Source organism: Telopea speciosissima, chromosome 10 (genome assembly GCF_018873765.1).
Source record: "Telopea speciosissima isolate NSW1024214 ecotype Mountain lineage chromosome 10, Tspe_v1, whole genome shotgun sequence".
Classification (NCBI taxonomy): domain Eukaryota; kingdom Viridiplantae; phylum Streptophyta; class Magnoliopsida; order Proteales; family Proteaceae; genus Telopea; species Telopea speciosissima.
The window spans coordinates 47,738,126-47,751,825 of record NC_057925.1 but is presented as its reverse complement, the minus strand read 5'-3'; the positions used below and the strand labels follow the sequence as shown (position 1 = coordinate 47,751,825).

Below are 13,700 nucleotides of genomic sequence, written 5' to 3'. Positions count from 1 at the left end.
CTCTTAACCCGACCTGCAGCCTATCCATTACTCTTAACCCCTCTACCACCCTCTACATCTATATATATATGCTCAGTCACCCTTGCCCGTGGTTGGCTACCCCAAGTGAATGAGGGTAAACAAGAGACCAGAAAGGGCTATAGTGCAGAATTTTTGGCTTGGATCTCTATCTCTTTCCCACCATAATTTCTCTCTATCTCTTTCTCTCTTAGTCCTCCACTTTTTGATACCATGGTTTAAGTGCATGGTATTCAAACGGGTAAAATCAACCCAGAAGAGATTGGCATCATATCAAACAAGTTTAACCTTGGTTTTTCTTTAAAAATAGGATTTCTTACTGTCTTACCCCCTGTCCATATTATATCACTTGAGATGTCTCAGATCCCCTGTTTTTCTTTGTTTGGGTTCATCTGTTTCCTTCTCTGTTACCTACAATTTATCTAGTGTTTCATCCTCAACTTGGGTTAGGGAAGTAGAAGCTCAACTCCCCCTTTGTCTGAAACACTCAAGAATAAAATTGAATGAAAGATCTTCAAATCCATTTCTATAATCACACAAAGGCACAAAGCTAGCTAAAAGCTTGATCAAAAGCAGTATATTTAACATAGTTTTGTAAAAAGACTGTTTCTTTGTTTGGGTTCATCTGTTTCCTTCAAAAGCAGTATATCAAAAGGCCTTGGATCTTAATCGCTACAACCAAAGCTTATAGCTAAAAGCTTGATCAAAAGGTAGTATATCAAAAGCAGTATATTTAACAATTTTACTTTAATTGATAATTCGTGAAAAGGCCTTAGATATCGCTACAACCAAAGCTAGTGTCTCCAAGAGCAATGGATCTCTATGGAATGAAAACAATACATGGATATGTACACAGAAATGAGAAAAGAGAAAAGAGTTTTAACAAAACAGAAATGAAAAATTTTGAGAGAGAGAGAGAGACAGGCAGGTTGCGGCTTCCTTAGCTTCTAAAGATTCTTGAATCCACATAGAGGAAGCTCCCATTAGCTTCAGCCCAGCAAAAAGAAAGCAAAAAAAAAAAAAATACACAAAAGCGGTTTTGGAAATCTAGAAATCCAAAGATCGTAGGTTTGCAGTTTTACAGATTGGGGAAAAAATAGATTAAAGGGAAGAATAAACAGAAATCCAAAGATCGCAGGTTTTGGAAACAAAAATAGTTTGGAAAAGGAGTCACCTTCAAGGTATTGCTCCAAAGCCTTCACAGTAGCCAAATCCTTCAAGGCATTGCTCCAAAGCCCGAGATAAAGGAGTCAACTTCACACTTCACTTGCAGAGAAGGTCGTGCTAGACATGATTGATCACTGTAGCAGAATCCTTCAGGTTGTCGATCCAAATCCTGAGATAAGGAGAAAAAACCAGAGTCAGATCTTTGGATTCCAACAAACGAGCGAGAGAGAGAACAAAACCGGGAGAGTGAAAGGTAGAGAGAGCAGAGAGAGGAAGCGAGAGAGAGAGAGAGAGAGAGAGGAGATCGACCTGCAAGTCCTCCTCCTCTTCCTTTCCCCAGATCTGGCCACTGCGTTTTGAGGTTGTGGTTGTATTCGAGGGTTGCTCGATTTTGATCGAAAATCGTGACTCTTGCGTTCTTTGTTCTTTGCAGACCATCTCCAAATCGGTTTGTAAAGAACGTTCTTTTAGTCAAGATTCCCTCCGGTTCATTCTTAAAGAACAAAAGAACGAACCGGCAAGCCAAACATAAAATCCTTTTTTTTTGTTCTAAAAGAACGAAAAAGGGGTTCAGAACACCGTTCAGACATTTACCAAACGCTGCCTTTGTGTTTTGTGTTGATAAGATTTATATAGATCTACAATTCTTCACGAACTAAGGTTTTTTGTTTTTTCTCTATGTTAGTTGTTTTTTATTCATGGTTTTATCATTTCTTGATGGAGGGTTACTCACAAACATGAAATCCCAGCTTCCTAATAGAATCAAACTCCTTCATTTCCTTCTCGATTTGGTATTCCCTGAGAGTGTAGCATCCTAAAGAACTATAAAAGCTTGTTCCAAATCTGTACTAGAGAATATCGAGAGTCCAATAAGGTTTGGACTTCCACCATCGCACATAACAAACAATTCAAATAGAATTTGGAAACCAAACCTGGACTCACTTTGAGAAAGAGCATAGGTTGTTAGGTATTTCAAGTGCTAGCTATAACTTTTTGGATCTTTTACGAAAAAAACCTTTGGATTCTGACCCTAGTGCTTGATCCATGATAATGTTGGATATTTACTGGCTGACACCAATACCTACCTTGGCTCTTCCAAGTTGCATCAGTTTGCAATCAATTGTTTGGCTATGTAGTATAGTCAATAAGAAGTGATCTGGTTCTTGACTTGCAAAAATGAATGCAGCCTATGTAGCTCTAGCAGGGTTTTGATTGATACATGCTTTTATTTGCTATGATAGATTGTGGTTGATGGATTACCAATCAACATTTGTTTTGATAGACATGGTTAAACTTAATTAATATTTAGATGTAGAGATCTAAAAGAATGAGAAATGATTTCATATTGGTTTTAAGTGTTCATGAAGGCATGAGAGATTAGAATTTAGTTGCAAAAACAAAAAAACAAAAAACAGTTGCTCCTTGATTTTTACTAGGATAAACCCGTATTTTTTGCTCCTGGATTTTTACAGAGCAATCGTATTAAAACACATATTAAACACGTACCGTATCATTACCGTACGCGTTTTATTGCACCAGATTTTTTGAAACATATTATTGCCTTATGGGCCAATTAATTGTCATACATATCTATTCCCGCATTATTGTCGTACCCGAACTTACTAACTATGGTTACGAGTGTGTTAGGTATCAGTATTGGCTAACACATTGGTATAATCATAGTTGATATTGATAGGGTCAATCCGATATGAATTTCTAAAACCATGTCCAATGTACATTACGGGTAAGGTTGCTAGAGAAATTCGTTTATTTCTGGGTCTATCAAGTACTTAGCAGTTAAGGCTAGATATAGGTAAGGGTGTCAAAACCAATTTAAAATCGTTGATTGAAATCAAATCAAGCCATTTAGACTGAAATTTGTGAAATCATTTAATAAATTGTTCGATTTTGATTTCAAAATTGAGACCATTTAGTTAAATGATTTAACAAAAAAGAATCGTTTTAATTCGATAGTAAATTGTTCAAGTAAACCAATTAATATATACATAATAAGTTAAGTCAATCTTAAGTTTTTACATCAATTTCAATAAAAAAAACTTGAAAACATATAAAATACTATAACTTGATAATTATTAAAAGAAAATATATAATAATAAACAATTTATTTTAATATTAACTTTATATCCATTTTAATAAAAAATTAAAAGGAAAAGAAGACATTTGATTAAAAATTTATAAAACATAATAAAATTGTTTAAATCAAACCCATTTAAAAACAGTTTCAATTTCACTATCTAAAACTTTTTATTAAATTGTTTGGTTTCAATTTCACCCAAAAAATCTTGCATCAAATCGAACCGAATAACACCCTTAGATGTTGTAATATGTAGGGCTTTTTTAAGGACAATATTGCAGACTTACTATTTTGTAGTTCTAATGCATATTATCTGAACCTGATCGATTAAGAACAAAATTGAACCCAATGTTTAATAAACAATTTGATTTTTAGTTTTCAAACTTCTGAAATTTTTTAATAATCGATCGGTCTTGCTCCAACTTGATTGAAGAGTACAACCTAACTAATTAAAGATCGATTATCTAAAAAAGACAAAAAAATAATAATAAATCGATCGACTAAGACTGATTAAAGATTGAAACCAACCCATTGACCGATCACTGACCAATCTCAAGTGTGGTCTTAAGGGCACCCCTAGCTTAAGGTATCCTTGATTATTTCTAGAATTGATCTACCAATTTTAGATAAGTGATTCTGGAGTTGGTCTACCAATTTTAATTCCTTTAAATAAATTCAAATCTTTATAGACAACTAAAAGTGGAGACAAATCTGCCATAAGTGCGTGTTCTAAAACATGCTCTTTTTCTACCCGAATTGCGACCCGATATTTATTGAATACTAATTCTTCTCGATTTGCTTCTATGAAAATATGATGTGAACACACGGAATCGAACCTAGGTAGAATTCATCTTCAAAAGCTAGCCATTAAGGAGAGAGTGCCCAAGTACCTATTAACCCACCTATATCTCTATTCATATCCGATGTGAAACTATTTTTTTTCTGCCTACCGCGTGAAATCCCAACACATTTGTCATAAAGAGATGGAATCTTTTTATCTCGTCTTTATCTAAGAGTAGTTGGACTACAAGACCATTGGGCTTGCGTAGTAATTACCTTCAACCTCACTTCTTGAGTCAATGCTAAATACTCCATCTAAATCGAAATTTCAAAAAGTCCACCAGGTTTTCTATCATAATGTTCACATTTTATTTTCTATGGATGGTTCATAGTCAAGTTGCCTTTCTTCATTCCCCTTTTACAATGTTCTCTTTGGTTGAGACCATTATTCCTTCTCAAGATTCTGTTTCTCTTTCTCTCTCTGTCAGTTGAGGCATACTAGCAACTATTCATTGAGAATCATTCTCTTTTGATTTTTTATGATAACTTTAACCCTCTAACCGGGAAGGCTGCTTGGGAATCTGTTTTAATCATTTATAAGAAATTTGTCTCCACTTATACAGATTTTGATCATGCATGATGTACTCAAGAAACATAAACAAGGGAGGTGGAACAAGGATTGCAGAATACAATGGAAATTAGATGCCAGAGGGCAGAGGTGTGAACTTTATTGCATAAATCTTGAGGAGTGGATGAACAAACAACATCATCTTTCTTGGCCTTGGGAGATCTTGGTTTATCATTATATATGTGTGTGTGTGTGGAAGGGGGGGGGGGGAATTGAATATGAGAGGGAGAGAGAAATTTTTGAAACTTTCGTATTCATTAAGGGTGTCAATCGTGGGCCGGGATTGAACAGAAACTGAATAAAATCAAAGCCAACCAAATGAAACTATCGGTCTTGGCTTTTGAAAAAAGTGCAAATAATCGAGCGGTCCAATTCTAGAGCAGTTAGATTCAGGATCATTATCCTCTCAGGTTCCCTGTCCGATACAGTGATCCAGTTCTTCCTATAAGGGGCAAAAATGACGATCTAACCCTCTGCCCGAACACACTGCCCAGGAGTTATTAAGTTGTTATTTCCATCCCTTTATAAGAGGAACCGGACAGCCAGATGGGGCAGGGAACCTGACAAGAAAAAAATTCTTTAGATTCATGGATCCCAACTGAATTAGCAACGGTAATAGGTGTTTTTTTTTAAACCGAAATTGATAGCTAGGAACATAGAGTGATTAATTTTTCACTTTTTGAATTTGTAAATTTGTTTTTTACCCAAAAAAAAAAAAAATCAAATCAGGACTAGGAATGTATGCGGGATGGTTTCCATCTAGCCGAGGTAGGTTCAACCCAAGCTGCTGTTACAAATCCTGAGCTTGGGTCTGAATTTGACTAAGCAAAAAACCCAACCCTAAACCAGCTCACTTCAACACATTGGTCATCGAGCCAAGGACTCAGGCTTACCAGTGTGATGTTTTTGGAAATCTCAAGTCGAATCATTTATTATTATGATTTTTTAAATCTTAACTGTTTAATACTAACTCAAGTGGCCAGAGCTGAAAGAGTGCACAGTATTGCCTAGAGTACAGGTAAATATATAAGGAAATACATAGTATGCATGCTAATACAATAAAGGTATTTGATTGAATTAGATTCTTAAATTTGATAGGTATTTGGGTAATCTAGATTATGCCATCTGTATCGTAAGGTCGAAATGGACACATCATCTATCCACATGGCATAATACATGCCTTGTGACATTCAAAAAAATACCACACCATTGGGACCATAATAAGTCACCTTAAAAATTAAAAAGCATGCAAATTGTAATCAGAGTAGATGTCATTGCTCAATGAAATGGGACTAAATCCCTGAACAAGAAAACTGTTGGAAACTGAAAATAAGACTGCTCTTAGTATGCATTCTAGTGGATAATAAAGACAATTTCGATCCTCTGCTGCCGGGCAGCCATGTGTGCGGCCTCACTCAGAGAGGGCATGAACCCAACCCAGGCAGGGTGCCTGGGCAGCAAGTGGGGCAGTCATTTCATCCATGCCTATGTGAAGCTGCACGGCTGCCCAGCAGCAGAGGATCACATGACTGAAACTATACCTTCAACTTAGAATTCATCTGTACATTCTTGAAATGCTTTCTAGGTCCATACATTTCAAATGATCATACCAAATGCAGCCTTAATTAAAATGTCCATTATTTGAATTCAAATGCTTTCAAACTAAAGCCATATATTTCATTCTCTTTAACCACAACTTAGAGTGGAGATCTTCAGGAGTGGGATGCTCGGAACCCACAAATAAATAATATGTCCACATGTTCAAGATCATGGATGGAAGACTAAAGCTATGTTTGATAAGATTTTTTTGAATATAATTCTTAACCTAAAATGTATTTAAAAAATGCACACCCAACACATGTATTTTGATTTTATATTAGCGAAAAATTTGTAGTTATTATTTTTAGAGAAAAAAATCTCTGTCCGGGAGTGTGGCCTACACCAACACTCCCATGAGTCTATCTCTCTCTTCCCCATGTGAAAAGACACCTCTGCCACCTTATTTTAAGGAGGAGAGAGATAAACTCATGGGAGTGCTTACATAAGCCACACTCCCGTAAAGAAAACTGCTTTCTTTTTTTTTATTTCTATTTTTTAATTTTGAACAAACTTTGAGACTTCCACTTCACATTACAGAACTGAAACTTGAAGAGTCAAAGATGTACAATGGATCTTATTGACAAGAAACTAGGACTTAGTATGATACCAATGATCCTTGAGAAAAATGGTTTATGATTCCATTTTCTAAAGTAAAAACTGACACAAACTCATTTTCTTTTTTTCCTCCCCCCTCTCTCTAAATATTTTCTCCATTTTTTTTTTTGGGAGACGAGGGGTATCCGACTTTAGGCCGACTAAATCCCCCCTGGGCTCGTACATAACCCCACGCCACGCATGAACCGGGAGCTTCTGGACCCTAGTGAGCCTCAGGCGAGTGGCCCCAAGAAATTATGCAGCTACGAAGGTTTGATCACGAGACTTCACTTCCTGAAGCGGAGTCTCATGTCCCCTCCAAGCCAGCTGCGCTAACCCTTGGGGTTATTTTTCTCCTTCATTTTCCTTTCTTGTCTAACAAAAAGTGAACTGCGCAATAACACAACACAATCCTGTATTTACAACTACTAACACCACAAACCAACTTACCCTTCCACATAGCAATATATACGAGTTTGAAAGTAAACATGACTTCCATATTTACAAACAAGGAAGCAACAGGTTTCCTAGCCTGTGAGATTCAAATAGAATCTAGGGACCAACAATTACACTATATTTTGCATATGGTCCAAATACTATCAATGATCCATAATATTGGACATCCATCAGAAGTTCAAACTTCAAAAGTTGAGTTGCACTAAATTTTATGCGGCGCAGATTCCCCACATACTGGACCAAGAGCCGCAGGCAGACTAATAATAGACAAAAAAGAAATCATAGATTTTCTATTAATATGGTAAGCTAACAGCCAAGACAAGTCTCCAGAGAGATACGAGGAGCTAAGTTCACCTAAGCACATTATCCATGAAATTATTTCTCAATGGAAGACCGAGCAGCATTATCTGTCAAAAGAAGCCAGGACCAGTCTCCACATAGATTGTATAAAGATAGAGGAGCCAAGTTCACCGAAGAACATTTATCCATGAAATTATCTCTTAAGGGAAGGTACGTTATCTGTCAAAAGAAGTTAAACCCACCAAAACAAATATCTTGATAAACAAAATAAGAACTTGCTTAGACCCTATCTTTTGTACAATGACATTAGGAGTTTATATGAGATGTTTTCAAAGCCTGCTTACCACCATGACACCACTCACCCTCAACCTATCAAGGGTAGAACAAAGGACGGTGCTGAGGTGGTGGTAAACCATAACCACCATAGCTCAAAGGCCTGTCATAAAGACCAGAAGGGTGTGACTCTGAAGAGTACAGGTGCGACCTAGGCGGGCTTAGGTGTCCACCAAAGCTGAGTGGGTTAACACCAACCCCATACAGTTCAGACGATGTTCTTAGGTAAGGGGATACAGAAGGTGGTCCTGCCAATCCATATGGTCCAGCTGCTGAACCAAAGTAAGGAGCAACTCGATCTGCCAACAAGCTAGACGGCTGCAACTGAGGCTGCTGATGAATTTGAGCAACAGTACTAGAAGTTGGCCCAGGAACTGATTTTGGGGTGGCAGGAGGAGGAGAATCAGCAGGTGGCGACGGTCGATGACGTTTATTTCCAGACTGCTTCTTGTTGGAAGAGGTCTCTGCAGACCGTTTCCTATCCGCCTTCAGCTTCTCCAGCAGCTCAATATGATTCTCTAGCTTCTCACAAGGGTACTGGGATTGGAGATTGTGTTCTTCAACGAGCTTAATTACTGCCCTCATGGCAGTAACTTCCCTGGCTGCAGCCTCATTCTGTTGGCAAGTTAAATAAAAGGATAAAGTGGAGTATGACGACTACTTTAAAAACCTAAACATCGAAGAACTCATAAGGAGAAATTGCAAATTTACCTGTGACTGAATTGAGAAATTTCCCCTTGTCTTAATTTCCTGCCCTATTTTCTTGGACTCCCTAACGTGAGCTTTAAGGAGAGGTACTGGTGGGAACTTTTCCGTAAGCTCAAATGCAAATATAAATTTTACAGCTTCAATATGCTTCCCCTTACTTGTAAGTTTCTGAATAAAATCTGTTGGAGAGAACGTAAAGATTTTATAAGACTGACCCAATGTGGGTACAGAAGCCAAGCAACAGGATGTATTTGATTGCCAAATTCAAGGTATAACCTACATTTAAGATCATGATTTGGGGGAATAGGGGAGAGCCAAAACACACACACACACAGAGACATAACGAAATTACTATCTGACAATTAAAAACCCAACAAAAGTCTCCTAAAAATCTGAAAATGATAAAACAGAGACCCAACAAGTCTCCTAAAATGGGAAAAGGAACAGTAACCTGCGCTGCAGCATGTACCTGCGCCTAGGCACAACCAGTGGAAAAGGACCGGGGCACCGCTAGTACTATGCACCTTTTCCAGGGAGGTGCACCGGTCATTTCGCACACGGCTGTGCCTGGGCAGAGGTACACGCCGCGATGCAACATTGGTTAGCATTCCTTTTCCCAATAGAATAAATACCAAATTAATGTATAGATCTAAATTATTAAGAAAAGATGACATGAAAAACCCAAGCGATCATCAAATCACTTTTGAGGATCCCCAAAGGGTTAGCTCAGTTCACAAACCTCACATTTGGTTGTCATGAGTTCAACTCTCTTGGGGACCTACCTATCTTAAAAAAAAATTGAAGAGTTAAAATTTTCAGTAATCGGAATCGGTATTAGAATAGGTCTCTGCCAATACCGATCTGATAACAATCCAGATCGGTCTGTATCGGATCAGCTTTGCCCCTGTTTTCATAAAAAAAATAGATTTTTTTACATTTTTACCCTTGTCCATATCGATCCACGAATACGGAATCGTCCAGGAATCAGTATCAGTCTCCACTGACACTGATACAAATCGAGGATCCGATAGAGATTCCTCGAACCATGGACACGACCAAGGATCCAACAGCAGGTGATGAGCGTATAGCTCAATATTGAGCACAAGAATTGGAAGAAAAAAAAACTTGGAATTGTAGGTTGGAAATTCGGTACTCCGAGGAGGAGCAAGGAAACTGAACGTAAAAGCAGGTAAAGGGAGGAGAAACTGTAAAATCAAAAAACTGAGTGGCATTGCAGGTCAACAAAATTGAAAACAGTATTTTAGCTCAAGCAAGAAAAATATACAAAGAGATTAATTAGAGGCCTCAGAATTGCAGAATAACATCAAGTTAATACCATTCAGTCCCGAATGATGGTTTTTACAAGTGATATCAACAGACCATTAGTTAAAAATCTAGAAAACAAGACTAAATAAGATGTTAACATTGCCTGAACAAGAGCGGGAGTACTACCTACAGAAACTATTGATAGGGGAGATGATATATGCAGACCACCCAGCAGCACAGAAAGATTAAAAAATTTGAGAACTCAATAAATGACAATGTGAAATCTGACTGAGCAATTTCTTGATTTCTCAGAAAAATAATGCCAGAAATATTGCATCACATAGCTTCTCCCAGCCAAGACAATCCATAACAAAACCACACCCCCATATACATAAATATAAGAGAGAGAGAAGGACAAGACTCAATCAGATATTTACACAAGAAAATTGACAATGTATAAGTGGCAAGAAATAAGCCAGAGCAAACGAACCAACAGTGACATGGGGACTCATAAACATTACACCGAATAATGGCCACAACACTAGTATTGATGCAATGTAATATAAGAACGCCCATCAGTGGAGGAACACCACATAAAGCAATTGGTGAGCTTGTTTTATGGACAGTACACAATTACAGACAGTAACTGTGCATGAGCCCATCAAGAGGAAAACTTTCCCCCAAAAGTATATCACCAGCCAAATAACAATAAAGCTTAAAAATTTATCCCGACTAGTCAAAGTAAGAAATGCATGAAAGTAATGTCATCTCTTAAAGCAGATTCACTCTCAGAGAATGTTTGCCGTTCAAAAAACCAACAGATTCACTCTCATAGAATGCTTGAGGTTCAAAAAAACAGCATCATGGGCATCAAGCTCAAAACACCAACTAGGGGGGGAAATTAACAGTACAACAACTACAATCCAAGAGGAAGTGGCAGAAATCACAGCCACGAAGGCAATGGACTATGAAAAGGAAACCATCAAATGGAGAGTTTTGAAGAAGGACCGCTAAAAAGCCTGATTTGAGACTTTAACTAACAATAATTTGTCCCACAAAAACTCGCACTTCAAAATAAAATTTGAATTAAGTTAACTCACATAACTCAAGGCGTAAGGCTTAGCATCAACTAAGAAGCTCTCAACAAACAGCATCATTGAATCATGACCAGCAGTGAATCATTAATGCAGGACAGCTAATAAAAAAATATAACACTGAAATGGCTAAAAGTATCTTTACCAAAAAAAATGGCTAAAAGTATGAAAACAGAAAACAAAGTATCACAACACCGTGAAACCAACAAAAGCATATGATCTAGACCGACCAGATCAAATATAATCCTTCAGCCCATGGAAGGAGACAGCAACAAAAACATTTAAACAGAAAAGGACTAGATCGAATTGTCAGAAAGTATCTGAACATGCTAACTTATGGACATGAATTTTTCATTGTGGTAACGAAAATGTTGTCTACAATTTTAAGCAGGAAATACAGCGAATGCTTAGCCGGAAAATTTCAAGGGAACCTACAGCTTCCCTCGATTGCACACATCAATTGGAAAAAAAAAAAAGTTAACCTAAAACAAGAATGACTTAAAAGAGTAACAAAACATGTCCGGGATAGAATAAGACTTACCAGGCATCTTTTCCGTGAAACCAAGGGCTCGACACAAATCAATTGCCTGTCTGCGCCGAGCGACAGTTAGAATGAGATCGAGAAGTTCACCTTCACGAATAGCGGGGACCAACTCGTAGGTAGCAACAAATTGCAAAAAGGCTAAAGTCTCTAGAGGATCACTACTTGGATTAAGTTTCCCTTTCCATTCAATGGCCAATTTCTTAGCTTTCTCCATCGACTGAGGTTTGATTGGTGCGGACATCGCCGTTTGTTGTTCTAATAAAAAAACACAAGCTTTGATAGCCGACAATTCACCAAGCTTGTCTTTCTTATGTTTTCTGATATAAAGACCTTGCATTGCGTCTAAAAGAAGCTTTGCAGGATCGGATGCAGATTTAAGAGCAGTAGCAAGTTCATCCTTGATCAGAGCCAACTCTCTCCGACGTTCCATTATGTAGGACCACAAACCCTTCCCATCCATCTTGACGCAGAGAGAAACCAACTCAGGATCTGTATCATCATCCTCCAACGGCAAAGATTGCTTCCCATTAGAGTCCACATTATGGGGAGGAGATTCTTTCAAATCCGAACCATCACCGGCTTGGGACTCTTTCAATTCAAGTTCCTTCAAGCGTTCATCGATGGAACTCTTGATCGAGTCAAAATGCTCCTCCAGGTCCTTCCACTGAAGGGTGAATGAAGCAAGGGAAGAAGAGTGTGATTGGAGATCTTCGAATGCTTTGCGAAGCTTCTCCCTTTTCTCATCGCTGGATTTAATAGCAGTAGAAATCGCCTCCAATGAAGCCATTTTCTGCAGTTAAACCTAAAAATAAAAAAAGATGAAAACTAACGCAAATATCCTAAACCCTAGCGATCTAAATTATCAATACGATAAAAAAAAAAACCCTCAAACCCTAGCACTCAGAACTGAGAAGAAACAAGCCCTGCAAGCCCTAACCCTAGTGATAGAATCTTGCAAGAAGGAGAAGACCGACTTTCTCCTGCGGAACAGATAACGTCCCTAATCACGTTACCTTCATAGGTTCAGATCAAACCCTAGATCCGCAACGGAGAAATTCATAGACGGAACAGAAATTCGAGATGAAGACGAAGAACACCGTATGGAACGGACCAAAGAGAGAGATTTATAGTCGCGTTTGTGATATTTCTTAAATCGTCCGATGAGAATCGTGCGGTGTCCCGCTTTTATACTTTATCGTGTCACGCCGCGAATGGAAGTTCTGTTTTTTGGTCAATAGCCGTGAATGGAAGATTAGGGTTTCGAGTGTCTGGCTTCCGAGCTGGGGTCCACTATAGGCTTGGGGTGGGCGCTAGAACCTCGAAAGTGGGCCACATAAGAACTAATGAACCATTTATACCATAGATCTGGGCCTTTGTATTGTTCCTCTCTCGGTCTAGGTCACATTCCCATGGGACTCTTTTTTTGTTTGGTAAAGATTCCCATAGGACTTAGCTCTCTTTGGTATGATTTTTTGGTATGATTTATACTATTGTTTAGGAAAAATGTTATTTGCATTAGGGACACAAGATGCGCTCAGACACATGGAAGTAGGCAAAATAATCATCCTGCCTCATGTGTCTAGACGTAGCCTGCACCCTCGTGCGTGGTAGTCACACAAACGCATGTTGTCTCTATGCTAGACATAAGGGCGCACAAAATGACTGCCACATCTCTAGTCATTATGTCTTTCTAGTGGAGTGCGATCGTCATTTTGCATACCCCTATGGCCCTATGGTTGGGCATAGGGTGGCGTTGTTCTGTATTTCTAAATATAAATTGGGATGATGTATAATCAAGTACGATGAGATTCCAGTCGTTGGATTATGTTAAAGTATATCCAACGGCTTAGGTGGACAACTTGTTCCACTTTCCTCAAGCAGCCGTTGATTAGATAGTTGGTGAAGTAGTAGTTTATCAATTTAACAGAAAAAGAAATAAAAAGTTATCAACCTAGTGCACTTTTGGCCGAATGAGGGAATTCCTTATGACATATCATTTCTCACATAAAAAGTCATATGTGAGGTGTGCAATTTCATTTTTGGATGGGTGTTGTGCAAATCTATTTCCCACAAAAAAGTGATGATTAGTAGTTGATATAAGAGGTTGAATGAGTCATA

General features: G+C 38.1%; 1 protein-coding gene and 1 non-coding gene across 2 annotated transcripts; both read right to left on the bottom strand.

Annotated features, from left to right (window-relative positions):
* Positions 1 to 7,872: 7,872 nt before the first annotated feature.
* On the bottom strand, positions 7,873 to 12,477 carry LOC122643929 (truncated FRIGIDA-like protein 1). The gene is made up of 3 exons (XM_043837505.1): positions 11,580 to 12,477; positions 8,682 to 8,857; positions 7,873 to 8,585 (listed from the first exon to the last, which is right to left on the bottom strand). The coding sequence occupies exons 1-3, from the start codon at positions 12,367 to 12,369 to the stop codon at positions 8,010 to 8,012; spliced, it is 1,542 nt and encodes a 513-aa protein (XP_043693440.1). The 5' UTR covers positions 12,370 to 12,477; the 3' UTR covers positions 7,873 to 8,009.
* LOC122644387 lies at positions 9,979 to 10,060 on the bottom strand. The gene has a single exon (XR_006330319.1). It is a non-coding gene; the product is annotated as a small nucleolar RNA SNORD96 family (small nucleolar RNA).
* Positions 12,478 to 13,700: the final 1,223 nt, after the last annotated feature.